At 37.4% G+C, this 13,874-nt stretch overlaps 1 protein-coding gene across 1 annotated transcript in view; it reads right to left on the bottom strand.

Moving 5' to 3' along the window:
- Nucleotides 1–13,164, bottom strand: part of LOC149528928 (Zn-dependent exopeptidases superfamily protein) — a 184,700-nt gene extending 171,536 nt beyond the window's left edge. Inside the window, exons 1-3 of the mRNA XM_089811392.1 lie at nt 12,881–13,164; nt 12,202–12,649; nt 10,907–11,145 (exon numbers count right to left, since the gene is read on the bottom strand). Coding sequence (XP_089667518.1) covers nt 10,907–11,145; nt 12,202–12,570 — 608 coding nt within the window. The 5' untranslated portion in view covers nt 12,571–12,649; nt 12,881–13,164. The remainder of the gene's footprint in view (nt 1–10,906; nt 11,146–12,201; nt 12,650–12,880) is intronic.
- Nucleotides 13,165–13,874: the final 710 nt, after the last annotated feature.

Genomic DNA, 13,874 nt, shown 5'->3' with positions numbered 1-13,874 from the left:
TGGACACATGTATTCGAAGATTGGTTGCTGATACGGACCTCTGAGACCTCATACTTGATGAGTTGCAGAGCTACAAGAGGGAAGAGGGGCCATTGTTTTCTTCTCCTAATTGCAAGCGTAGGAAATACACCTTGCAGCCAGGTAAAAAAGAACATGTGTTTAGTTTTATCATACCATTTATTTCACTTGTGAAGTTTATTGGAAGTTTTACCAGTACCACATCATAAATGGTTTTTTTAAGCCTTGCAAATCTGTGGTGGGAAGATTATGGTGCCACAATGCCTAATCTTCAACAGCTTGCCATCCGAATTTTATTGCAGCTTTGTAATGCTTCTGGTTGTGAGAGAAATTGGAGTACTTTTCAAAACATACACACAAAGAAATGTAATAGGTTGACTCAAAAGCACCTAAATGACTTGGTTTATGTGAAGTACAACCTTCTCTTGCACAAGAAGGTGAAACGGCAAGCTTCATATGCAGCACTAGACTTGGATGACATTGACCCATATTCAGCAGATTGGATTGCTCCTCCTGATCATAAGGGTGCAGATGCGGATGTGGGCGAACCTTTATTGACAGATGAGCAGCTAGCTGAGTTTGAGATAGAGGCAGATGACTAGGATGCGAATGTGGCAGCACGTGAGGAGGAACCTGAGCTTGGTCATCCATCAGAAGCTTTTGTGGAGCGTGAGGCACCTACTAGGGCACCTGTTGAGGATGTTGCTACAGAAACTACTTCAACACCACTCACCTAGCAGCAGCAATATTTTTTGAGTTTTACTCGTAGACGAAATTTATGATTGCTACTTTTAGTTTTCATTGATCTTGAACTTAATATGTATTCAGATTCCAGAAGTTGTAGTTTCAAAGTTTCATGGAGTCTGATTGCTATTTGCATTGAACTTATTTATATTTTGATGTTATACTTGTTTTTCGATTTATGATTCTATTATAATGTTAATCTACTAAGTTTAGTTACTATGAAATTATGAATTATTGTTCAACTCAGAACTTTGTTTCATATATGGTAGATATCCCAAATCATTATATGTTCTACAAATTTAGTGTGTATGTATGCATTTTTAAGAATATTTTAAGAAATTGTATATTTTCAAATGTTCGATAAAAGTGCTGATTTTTTGCCGAGTTTTTGCCGATTCTAATATTTCCAAAAAATTTGGGTCAACCGAGATATCGCCAATACTGAATTTTTAAACTATGGTATAAAAAGTTCCATAGATGTGAGTATCGCCGATTAATCGGCGATACTAGAAAAAATCGCGATTTTTTGGGGCCGGCGATTTAGTTGCCCCAAAAATCGCATTTTTCTTGCAAATTTTTTCAAAAAAATCGCCCACGCCCGGTAGTCACATAAAGTGACGAAAAAACATATTTTTTTCATTCGGTTTTTAAATTGCTTAGAGCGTTTTGGAGAGGAGAGGATAGAGGAGGAGTTCTTGGCAAGCAAGAGGCAGAATCGAGTGCATTTGGAGGCCTTTTGATTCGATTTCTTCGTTACTAGATAAGTGATTTGAATCTTTGTTTTTTATTTTTGCAAGAGATTGTATTCTTTTTTCTTGCATGTAAATGGATAAAAATACACTCCTAATTAGTTAGGAATGCATTTGATGAATGTAAGCAAGATTAAATGCATTCATTTGCATTTTTTTCCATTCTAGATCGAATTTATGTTAGAAATTTGCACTTTTTTGAAAAATTTGAAAACCTAGCAGCTAGTTTGTTTGAATGTTATTTGGATTTCAATTTATTGGCGCTGTTATTGGAATGTTGCTTGAATTCTTTGTTTAACTGTTAACTTTGATCTTGTTATAATTTATTTATAGTTTTTTTTTTAAATTTGTATGCGTAAGGCAGCCCGCAGCAGTTTTAAATGGCAGACAAATGGCCATTGACTCCATGCCCTTAAGGCTACATTGGCACCAAGTCAAAGACTGCGAGAGATCAGGCATGGAAATATGCCTATGAAGCACCTGATGAACCAACCAAAGTGATTTGCATTCGATGTGAAAAAGTAATATCTGGGGGTATTTACCGGTTCAAATATCACATCGCAGGGATCTCAAAACATGATACAAATCCTTGTGAGAGTACAACAGAAGAAATAAAAAGGTTTGCAAATGCCTCGCTCGCAGCCAGAGAGCAAAACAAATTGCAAAGAGAGTAGAATAAATTGCATGTCAGGGCAGCCATAGCAGAGACCCAGAGCAGTTTCGTTGATGTTCAGGAGGAGGAGGCAGCCATTGAGAGCATGGTCGGCTCTTATCATGGGCTGCGTGTCCACAAATAGGGTGGCTTTCTTTCACAAGTTCCGCTCCCACTCCCACTCCTACACCTCCTAGCACTTCCACACTCTCAGGATCAGCAGGTGCTTCTAGGATAGGGAGCTATTTTGTGCCGAGGCACACACCTTGTGCACAACCTTCATTAGAGGCCACTAGATGGAATAAGGAGGTCCATGACCAAGTGGACAATGCACTAGCAGATTTCTGGGTTTTCAACAACCTTCCTATTAGTGTTGTTGACAGTCCCTATTGGGAGGCTTTGGCCACAGGGTTGACAGTTGCAGGAAAGGGGTACAAGTCCCCTTCTCGTTTTGTGTTGGGTGGCAAGTAAGCAAATAATTTTATTACACTCGATTTCCTTTTAATTTTTAACTTTTTACTTAGTTCTAAATTTTAATTAATTTATCTAGAAATTAGAATGTTGATTACTAAAGTCTAAATCAATTTAAAATTACTAAGAATCCAAGACATAACTAAATTTTGTTTTTGTAGGCTTATTGGAACTGTTGTTGAGAGGGCCAAAGCATTTGCTAAGGAACAGAAACAAGAATGGACAAAATTTGGTTGCACCATTCTTTCTGACGAGTGGACGGATGGGAAGAGCAGGACCATAATTAATTTTTTGGCCTGCTGTAATGATAATGTGGTGTTCCTGAAATCAATCGATGCCTCCAGCAAGGTAAAAAATGCTCAGACATTGGCATTGATGTTGGAGAACATGGTCTTAGAGATTGGCATTGAAAATGTGGTGCAAATCATCGCAGACAATGCTGCTGCATATGTATCAGCAAGTAAACCGTAATTTTATGTTGCATGTGCATTGTGAATTTCACAAGAAGAATTTTTAATAGTTTGATATTTTTGAAAAGTTGGAAACTAATTAGTATTTTCTTTTACAATTGGCAGGAAAACTCCTACAGCAGAGGCACCCCACTCTCTCTTGGACCCCGTGTGCAGCACATGTCCTTGACCTTCTTTTGGAGGACATGGGCAAACTTGAGTGGGTCACTCCAATTGTGGAGGATGCAAGGCGGGTGACAAAATACATATACAATCACCCATGGGTCCTTAGCCTGATGAGAGAGCACACTTATGGCAAAAAAATTGTCAGGGCTGCCGTTACAAGGTTTGCAACGATTTTCTTGACATTGCAAAGCACTCTCGATAATTTGGTTTCTTTGAAGCAATGTTTGTTTCCAAAAAATGGCTTGATTCCACATTTTCAAAGAGTGAACGAGAGAATGTTGTGCGGATTGTGTTTGATAAATATTTTGCAGATAAGGCCAATGAAATAGTAAAGGTAACTACAAAACTTTAAGTTTTAGTTTACACTTCACAACTTTATAACATACTAAGTTTGTAACTCAAGTAAATAATAATTTTGTAACTTATCAACTAATTTCAAATTTATATTGCAGGTGTCTGAGCCTTTAGTCAGAGTTCTGCATTTGGTTGATGGAGACCAAACGCCAATGGGTGAACTATATGAGGCCATGGACAAGGCCAAAGAATCAGTAAAAAATTACTACAAGGGGGAAAGCATCAAATATGAACCCATTTGGCAGATCATTGATAGAAGGTGGAATAATCAGCTCCACCAACCCATTCATGCAGCAGGATATTTCCTCAACCCACGTTTTAGGTATACCGTAAGCTCATTCTTACTCAAATTTAAGTTAACGAAGACTTGAGTTCATTTTGCTTTCGTAGGGTGTTGGGTGTGTACTAAAATTGCAAGACTTATTTGTTTTTAGTTTTTGGTTTTTGGTTTTAGGGCTGATGGTACATATGCAGATCCCGATGGAGAGGTCATCAGAGGCCTAAGTGAGTGCGTCAAAAAGATGGTAACCAGCGAGGAAACAAGAGATAAAATCATCGCTAAGCAGGAGACCTTCACTTCAGCAAGGGGCAAGGTGTTCTCCACTCCTCTCTGCAAGAGAGCAAGGCTTACACAAACCCCAAGTAATACATTTGCAAACTTCTGAATCTCAAATGCTAAATTAACATTTATGTTTCACTTTTTGTTGTCTATTAGTATTTTCTAACTTGTACAATTTTTGTGATGCAGTGGCTCGGTGGACCACTTGGGGTACAAGCACTCCAAATCTTGCAAAATTTGCTCTCAGAATCCTATCACAGCCTTGTAGTGCATCACATTGTGAGCGCAACTGGAGTTTGTTTGAGGCCATCCACACAAAAAAGAGAAACAAGTTGTCCCAAAAGAGGATGAATGACATGGTCTATGTGCAATATAATCTTAAATTGCACATGAAAAGGGCACAACAAGATCCTCCTGGGCCAATCGATTTGGATGAGATAGATCCTTATTATGATTGGACAGCACGGGAGCAAGCTCCCTTATTTACACAGGAGGACATCTCCAATTTGGAGAGGGAGGCCACAGAGGAGGCTGCGGAGGAGGAAGGGGGTGGAACTGGATATGACATCGATTTGGATGACATCGAGGAGGGCGATGATGAGGATGATGACATTGAGCTTACTGTAGAGGACCTTGACATCTTGCGCGCAGCGAATGTGGAGCTACCGACATCTAGTTCTATAGCTACACCATCTCCTGCATTGGCATAGACACAGACACAGACACAAACACAGGCACAGACCCTGCGGGGTTCTAGTTCTAGAGCTTTACTCTCTCCCGCACTCGCTAGTAAAGCGACTGGGAACAGGAAGATGTAGTCCTGTATTTGACATTTGTAATTATTTGTAGTCATGTTGATGTGCTTATTTGAACTCTTTACATTTGACACTTTATTTATGAGAATACAACTTCTCATGTGTTGTGAACTTGTTAGTTGTTAGTAATTTACAACTTGTCACTACTTACTTGTTAGTAATTTACCGATTAATAACTCTTTTTGCATTGATATATATCTAAACATGATTGTTTCTTATGTATTGTTAGTAATTAAGTCATTAGATGCAAAAAAACATTGAATTCTGTAAAAAAATCGCATTTTTTTATTAAAATTTAGTGGTTTTTGAGTTCCCGATTTTTTGCCGATTTTTCCCAATTAAACTCTTTCAGGCCTAGGCAATTAATCTCCTCAAGCGATTTTTACATCGATGGTATAAACAATATTTTCGAAATGAATAGATCACTTTTTGGCTTGCAAAAACATCTACTATTGCATTTTAATTACTTTCAATTAAGTCACAATACCGCAAGTTCTACACCAGGTATTGTAATCTGAATTCCTAATTCAGATCAGATATGTAGAACAATATTTCAAAGTCATTGCAAAATCTCCCAAATTCTTCCTGGATTAATCAAAGTCGCTGGAAATTTGTACAAGTTCCTCCTCCGAGAATTTCAACCGAATTACCCATTTTGATGCCGACTTTTGACCAAATTTGCACCATATCTAACTTTGGTGCTAACTGACTTTCAAAATTTGGTCTTCAGCAGGCGAATGTGGTAACTTGGCCATTTTCAGAAAACAAGATGGAAGAAGCATTATAAAAATATTGCAGAAATTGCAACTGGAAACAAAAAATCATTGAGAGGTAGAGATCCTATCTTCACCAAGAGTTTTTTGAATCACATTTTTTTTAAATTCCAGGAGCTCAATTGGTACACAGCTCCTCATATCACTCAATTAGATAGTCAAACAGGAGTTGAAATCAAATGTTTTCAAGAGTTCCTCTGATGATTTCTTTCTGTATCCAATCTCAACAATATTTTTAGGGAAGGGCAATGGACTAATGGGGGATGTTCAAGAACTGTTGAAGCATGCTTAATCTGTCAAAGAAACAAGGGTAAGATAGTCAAATCTTACTGAAAAATCATTGAGAGGTATAGATCCTATCTTCACCGAGAATTTTTTTTTTTTTTTCATTTCCATAAAAATCTCAATGGTAATTTTTTAGGAAAGAGCTGATGGGGGCTGTTGAAGAACTCTTTAGGGATGCTTAATCTGTCAAAGAAACAAAGGTAAGATATTCAAATAATCAAAGCCTTTTTACAGCAATTGAAATATAAAAGATGTCAATTTTCAGATTTTTCACAGCAATTCCAATTCCTAATCAATGTTGGTAATAAACGTCAGACTTCGGATATTGAGATACATAAATCAGAAAGAATGAATACTACACTGGTAGAGATTGATTGGCTGAAAAAATTATCATTTCTCGAATTAAATCACTTGATTTCAGCAAGAAGTATGGCAAAAGCACCTCTGAAGATTTGCGAAAATTGCAATAGGAATCCAAAAATCATTAAGTGAGAGATCCTAAAGTGACCAACAATTTTAGTATTGATGTTTTCCAATTTAGGCACTTAATTCCCACACAGCTCCTTGCATCGCTTTTAAGTCCCCGTCAGATAGTTTAGATAAGGTTGTATGCAAATGTTTTGAAGATTAACTCCCTGGTTTTACTCTCAGCGAACACCTTCAATAGTTTAAAAGCTTCCTTTGGCAATGTGGTGGCCACACTACATTTCAATGATTTCTAACCTTCCATAAGATGACTTCATCATATATGGAATCTGGATATTGGACTTAATATGGAATCTGGATGCACGCACATCTATACTGTTTGTGATTTTGTACCTGCAGATACAGCCAAAGGTTTAGGCCATACAGGAACACTTCCATCACCAACAAAGCATCCAAGACAAATATGTCTATGATCTAGAATGGGATGAATCAAGAAGTGGATTGGTATAGCAGTGAAGAGAGTTTGAAGGGGTCTGGGAACCAAGGTTTCAGCTATACAAATAGTTCTCTCTCAAGCAACAGAAAGACAACATGCTTGCACCTAAGTTCTGTGTATTGAAGATTGTACTCACAGGAGAAATCTGCTTACCTGAAATGATCCTTCCAGAGTAGGTGTGTGAATGCAGTACTGTTGTTATTGAAGAGCTACATCAAATGTAGCGTCACTGTGAATGCAATGCTGTAGCATCTCTGATGTTGTATCTGCAGAACCTTGTAGGTGTGGAAGTCTGTAATGATGGGTGGTTCCTTCAAATGCTGTACTCTGTTGTTTGGCATCATTCATTACACACAATGAAGAGTATTCTTCTATTGCTCTCAACTCATTATTAGTTATTGCTGTCATTCCTTATGACATAGCAAGTTCGAACATGAATCGACATATATCTGTCATTGGTTCATGTTTATGATTATCATTCGAATGTCTTCTTTTCATTCATAACGGCATCTGTATTAAGGCATTCTCCTTGATTGACGTAGCTTTTTGAGATTCCAGATGTCATCACATGTGTAACTACCATCTTGTACTCATGGTTGTTGAAGTCACAAAACAAAAGAATTGAAGAGTCACTCCTACGTGAGGGGGGACGTTTCTCATGTAGCATCGTTTGGATGATCTTAGTTAATTTGTATTCTTGGAAGACAATTTTGTGGGTGTGCTGCTTCAGGAGTTGATGTTATAGTATTGATATCACAAATTATTGTTTTGCTGATCAGATGAATACATTGGCTGTTGGAGATAGTGAACAAGTACTTTGTTATTATTTCTGTGTGAAATATTCATTCTGTGGATAGTGGCAACTTCATTTTTGTATAGAGAGTTTTGGTGGATCTTTTAGATGTGTAAAAGGCTCAAGAGTCTGTGAGCTATGTATTGAGGCTCTGCCATTATTTATGGATGGGTTTTCTCCCTCGAGTACAAGGGTTTTCCCAGGGTATCTCTGGTGTTTTTGTGTTTTTGTATTTCTGTTATTTGCTCTATGCTATTCTGGTTCAAAACTTAACATTGTGGTCCTCATATAATGCTTTCACCGCACTGGCAATGCCACTTACAAACCTTCTTATTGAACTTATCCAATTCCCCACATATCTATCCTTGATAAGGTCAATGGCAGAAAATTTCTGAAGCAGAAAAAACCTCAGAAGCTGACATAGAAGGGAAAATTCATCATAGCTAGTGTTATAAGTAACATAACCCTAGTCATATACTTTTCTTTGTATCCGGTTTAAGCAGCAGCCAACTGACAGCATGTATAACCTTTGAGTGGTTTTCTAGTGGTTTCTTGATTCAAATTTTCTGTTCAGTTAGCCCAATTAGCGTTTATGGGGCTTTCCATCTACTTTGTTTCAAAATACTAAGCAAGGTGGTCAATATGAATAAGGATTATCCTTTTCCAATTTCTATTTGTTGGTTATTCTCACTTGGAGATTTCCCTTCAAAATGGCATACTTTCATGATTCAGCTATTCAATATTTCTGCTGTTATTTGCTCTATGCTATTCTGGTTCAAAACTTAACATTGTGGTCTTCATATAATGCTTTCACCGCACTGGCAATGCCACTTACAATCTGGAGCTGAAACCTTCTAATTGAACTTATCCAATTCCCCACGTATCGATCCTTGATAAGGTCAATGGCAGAAAATTTCTAAAGCAGACAAAACCTCAGAAGCTGACGTAGAAGGGAAAATTCATCATAGCTAGTGTTATAATTAACATAACCCTAGTCATACACTTTTCTTTGTATCCAGTTTAAGCAGCAGCCAACTGACAGCATGTATAACCTTTGAGTGGTTTCCTAGTAATTTCTTGATTGAAATTTTCTGTTCAATTAGCCCAATTAGTGTCTATGGGGCTTTCGCATCTACTTTGTTTCAAAATACTTAACAAGGTGGTCAATATGAATAAGGATTATCCTTTTCCAATTTCTATTTGTTGGTTATTCTCACTTGGATGTTTCCCTTCAAAATGGCATACTTTCATGATTCAGCTATTCAATATTTCTGCAATCTGACTTCATCTACTGTTGACTGACAAAATCATTTATAGGTTACTAATGAAGATTTTGGGACATGTTTGTCATTGTTGGCAAATCACTAAGAAGGTAAAGATCACCATTGACAAGATAGACAACTGGTAAACAGGTTAAGACAATAGGTAAACAGATTTACACTATCGGTGAACAAGAGCAAACAGGTAAACTGGCCACTATCAGTAAGAAGGACACATACATAAAAGCAATATACAGTGTCCTATCGGTAAACTAGAAAGATATAAGTTGCAAACAGGTAAAAGCAACATACGGTGTGCTATCGGTAAACTAGAAAGAGATAAGTCTTATCGGAACAAAGGCAAATTGATACTATCAGTAAACAGTGAAAGGAATAATAGTTTTAACTTTTAACTTTTAATCAATCAGATGCGCGATCGTAAAGGAGTGAGATTCATTGAATCTGGACAAAAGAGAAAATGAATTACACAGATAAAGGAATCTATGGAAATGATTTATAGAGATTTGTGCAAAGATCTAAGAGATGAATTTGAGGATGGTATATCGAATGGAAATAATGTTAGTTATCTTGGGAATGACAGAACAGATTAGATGAAGCCGACACAGTCACACGTATTATGGAAAGTTTGAGATCTAGGAAGATTGAGAGGAAGCCAAAGGAACCCTAATTAGGGCATACAAGGCGAAAGGAACAAACAGAATAAATAGAAGATCAAGCCGAGGTATTAAAGGTTGCCAAAAGTAGAAAGAAAAAGAATGAAGTGCAAAATCAAGAAGTAATCACAGAACAAAGCAGTTACAAATCTTAAAGGATCTGATAAGCTTTTGGAGGAAGCAATCATAGGTCATGCCCTTGTTGTTTTATTCTGAACAGTTTAGCAACAAGTTTGAGGGATCTCTTAACCGGGTTTAATGAACTATTTGTAAGTCCTCTAACAAGGTGAACACTGTATAAGTAGGATAAAATCTCTTAACGGAGTAGTCTGTAATAGGACTGTAGATACTTCTAACAGGGTATCAGTCACTCTTAACAGGGCGAATCAGGAGTGACTGATACTATGTATCTGACTGATAGTAGGAGTGACTGATACTGTTATTTCTTCATCCATTTCATTTAAGTGCAATACTATTATGCAACATTACAATGACTGCTATCATTAGCTTGATGGATGAAGAAATGTCCTTGCATTCAAAAATGTTGAACACAATAGTATTGCACTTTTGAGACTCTTACAGCTTTATTTCCAATGGTAACCTGCAGATCTCAGTTATATATGCATCAGGATAATTGCTGAAACTAAAAATGTGTACATAAAACCTGAAATTCAAGAGCGCATAAGCTACAACAGAAAATGAACTGCATCGTCTGTAGGAATCGTACAAAATCAAGAAGGTATTCATTGTACACTTTGCACAGTTCAACAAACAATATAAAATATGATCTTCCATAAGCACTTCCTGTATTTATGGTAGTGTCCTAATCAACTTATAAATCTCTAAAAGCTGAACAATTTTCATATAATAACAAATACAACTCCAACCACATTATTAAACATATGGCAAAGACTATTTATGGAGTCAAGATCTAGAAATAAGAAACACTCAAGTTAAATAAGACATTACAAATTGTACATCTACAGTTTTGCATAGTCCTTGATATAAATCCAAAAAAGTTAGAGCACAGAGTCCTATAAGAATCTCATGCAATTCACAGTTAAGTGACTTTGTTTAAAGACTTTTCTGAGGTTGGAAAAGCTATAAGCAAGTAAGCATGTTTCCCAAACTTTACATGTTCTACTATACACCACGGAGAAAAGGCTAACATGTAAAATGAGAGAGAATATCCAGTAAACATACGTGGAGAAGACTGTATCAATATGAGAAGAAATGAGAACTGCATTATTTTCTGCATCTGTAGCATACTTTGGAGTGATTCTGATAAGCACATGATTTAAATTACTGTAGATCAATGTTCGCCCACCAAACAAGCCTCCCTTGAGACGGTTTACACCAGGTTTTGATTGAAAGTAATTCACTTCAACTTCAACGTCCCAATGAGCCATTTCTTCAATCCTTTGGGCTTCTGACAAAACATACTGCAATATACAAGTACAACAAACAATAATTTCAGTACTGTACAGCCATGTGGATTTTTAGTGATCATTAATTGAACGACATTATTTACAAGAAATTTGTCCTTGAACTCACATAGAAAAAATTATTACCAAGCCACCCGCTCTAGATCGAGAAAGTGTGAAAGGACCATAGAATGGTCCTTTCAAGGTTAGGTAGTCTCTATTTATTCATTTAGATGTTTCCAATCCTAGGCACCCAGCCTATGTGTCAAAAAAATAAAGATTATTTTATTTGATAAGAGATCACTATCACTTATAATTCAAGTACCACTAAACATAGTGTTACGGTAGTAGCATTAAATTGTCCAAATAGCCAATAATCTTTGACCTCTTTTCAGTAAATTAATCATTCTTGAGAACCACTGGCCAAAGGACCTGAGATAGAACATTCTGAACAGTTCGCTCACAACTGGATCCAACGACAGGCTTCATGACATGAATTTATCTGCCTAGCCCTCCAAAAGCTCCTAAGAAATAAGAACAAGGTTTAGGTACATCTAAGTTTCTAACGAACATTTACAATTCAAGATCTCCAAAAGGGCGAGCAATGTTAACAATAGAAAGATCATTTAGAGAAAAATCCATGTGTCGTCTAATAGTGAGGGTCTCTCCTCCAACTCACATCTTTAAATTTAGGAAATGCCTCTAAAATATAGGATGCGGTCCAAAGTTCAGACAAATATCAGGAACAAATGAACAAAAATAATCCCCACCAATACATATCTCTCTATCAATCACCGCTCAACCAAAAGATGGCAAGCATTTCCTTTTAACTTTCACACCATGTAATCACATAAGAGAAATAATTTGTAGTTATAACATAGAGCCCAAAATCTTAAATCTTCAAAACACTCGTACAAGTAATCTTAAAAACAAGTAAACAATTTGTTATGGACACCATTTTGGTCTCAAGGACATTAATAGTCATCTCATCTCCTATATTCTATACAGTGCTAACCAAGAAAAAAGGCCTATCACAGCACAATCTGATTCTTGAACTTGAAAACCAATACAAACCTTCACAGCGCGATCTAGTGCGTCGGAACCAACAGGATGAGGGCCAAATCCCGTCAACGCTTTAACATGCTTGACAGCTCTCAATTCTGAGAATCCCCTCTTACCAGCCTGAGCAGCAGTAAGAGGCAGAGGCAGCCTCTCGAATTGGAAGTGATAGACAAGCCAAGATGAGTTGATGATAACTAAGAGCAATGCTGCCCAATTAAGAGCTGCCTTCTTTGAACTTCTCTCTGAACCTTTTGGAATCAACGTGGGATTTGTCTCCAATGATAAATCATTACTGCTACTGATAGTAGCCTCTTTTGAATCCTGACTGCTGTTAGAAGCAGGTTCTGTTTCAAGTCTTTCTCTTGCCCTTCTTCTCTGCATTGTATCTCCAAATATATCCTAAAATGAAGACAAGTACTAACTAGTAAAGTCTTCGATGTGGCTTTATGACCACCAAAATCTGCAGATATGCAAACTCGTTTAGTTCGTAATATCCGCATGATTCAAAACATTATTTCTTAATCGTCAAAAGTTTTGACTTCTGATATTCCGATTTCTAGAAGTCAGTTTTTAAGCAAATTTGGCATATTTCATGAGTTATATGAATATTTCATTCAAATTACGCATTGAAAAAATGAAATAAAGCATACCCGTCAAACTACATATGGAAAAAAGACGAAACAGTACACACCTGTTATGGAACTTCAGTACTGAGAATCTTAGAGGTTTTGCTCAATCAGTCGCCTTCTCGGGGTTGCTGATGCAAATATCGAAGTAATAGTGAACGAAAGGGCGGATTCTGTTAACTCTTTTAGAAAAACTTGAGAAGCCCTTTCAGCGAGCAACAGGGTCTGAGAAAGGGGAGGAGATTTTCAGATTTAAAAAATTCCTTGTCAGAGATCGCCAAAAGTCAATGACTAGTCGTTCAAGGGCTCTTGCGATAGGAAAATTATTTAACGAGATATTAGTTCTTCCCTAGGTTTTTTCCTTTTTCCTCTTTTTTTGAAATAGTACCTTCTCTATTAATTAAATATTTAAATTACATATTCATAAAAAGAGGTCACGCGATATGGAGATCATCCTCGTGGCAAGGTCAGAAATCAAATAACTATTCTTCAAAAAAAACATATAAACTGCCCTCAAGCAACTAAAGTAGTGTCTAGTGAGGGAGGTGGATCATGTTAATCATTTAAACCTCATATTGATAGTGTGATTAGTGGGTGGCTCAGGAGGAGCCCACCCGTCATTAGTAACTTCTTTTTCTTTTTCTTCTTCTACCATTGCGCTCAGAGGCGAAATCATGAGGTCCAGGCAGGGGAATAACCACTTTGGATCTCTACTAGAGGAAGGCCAACTAGAGGCAGCAAGAGCAAAAGGAAGAGCAACGGGGGACCAACTAAAGCATTGTCATGGAGAGGCAAAGCGGCAATGATGTCGTCCCAACCACCGCTAGGAGAGCGGCGGGGAGCCTGGGAATGAGGTGTCTGCGAGCAACGAGCCGAGGAGCTATGACCCCACCTACGACCATGGGGTGTAGCCTTATCTACGGAAATGAAATCTGAAGGCACCTGGATGATCGTAAAAGGTGTGTTTCCTCAGTGATTAAGCAGATCCTACAGATAGGCCACCTCAAGAGCCACCTTGTTGGCTTGTACTTGAATCTACATCATTGCATTGTTACATAT

The sequence above is a fragment of the Cupressus sempervirens genome, chromosome 11 (assembly GCF_028749045.1).
Source record: "Cupressus sempervirens isolate cs-2001-9-10 chromosome 11, ASM2874904v1, whole genome shotgun sequence".
Taxonomy (NCBI): Eukaryota; Viridiplantae; Streptophyta; class Pinopsida; order Cupressales; family Cupressaceae; genus Cupressus; species Cupressus sempervirens.
This window is presented reverse-complemented; position numbering and strand designations above follow the sequence as displayed.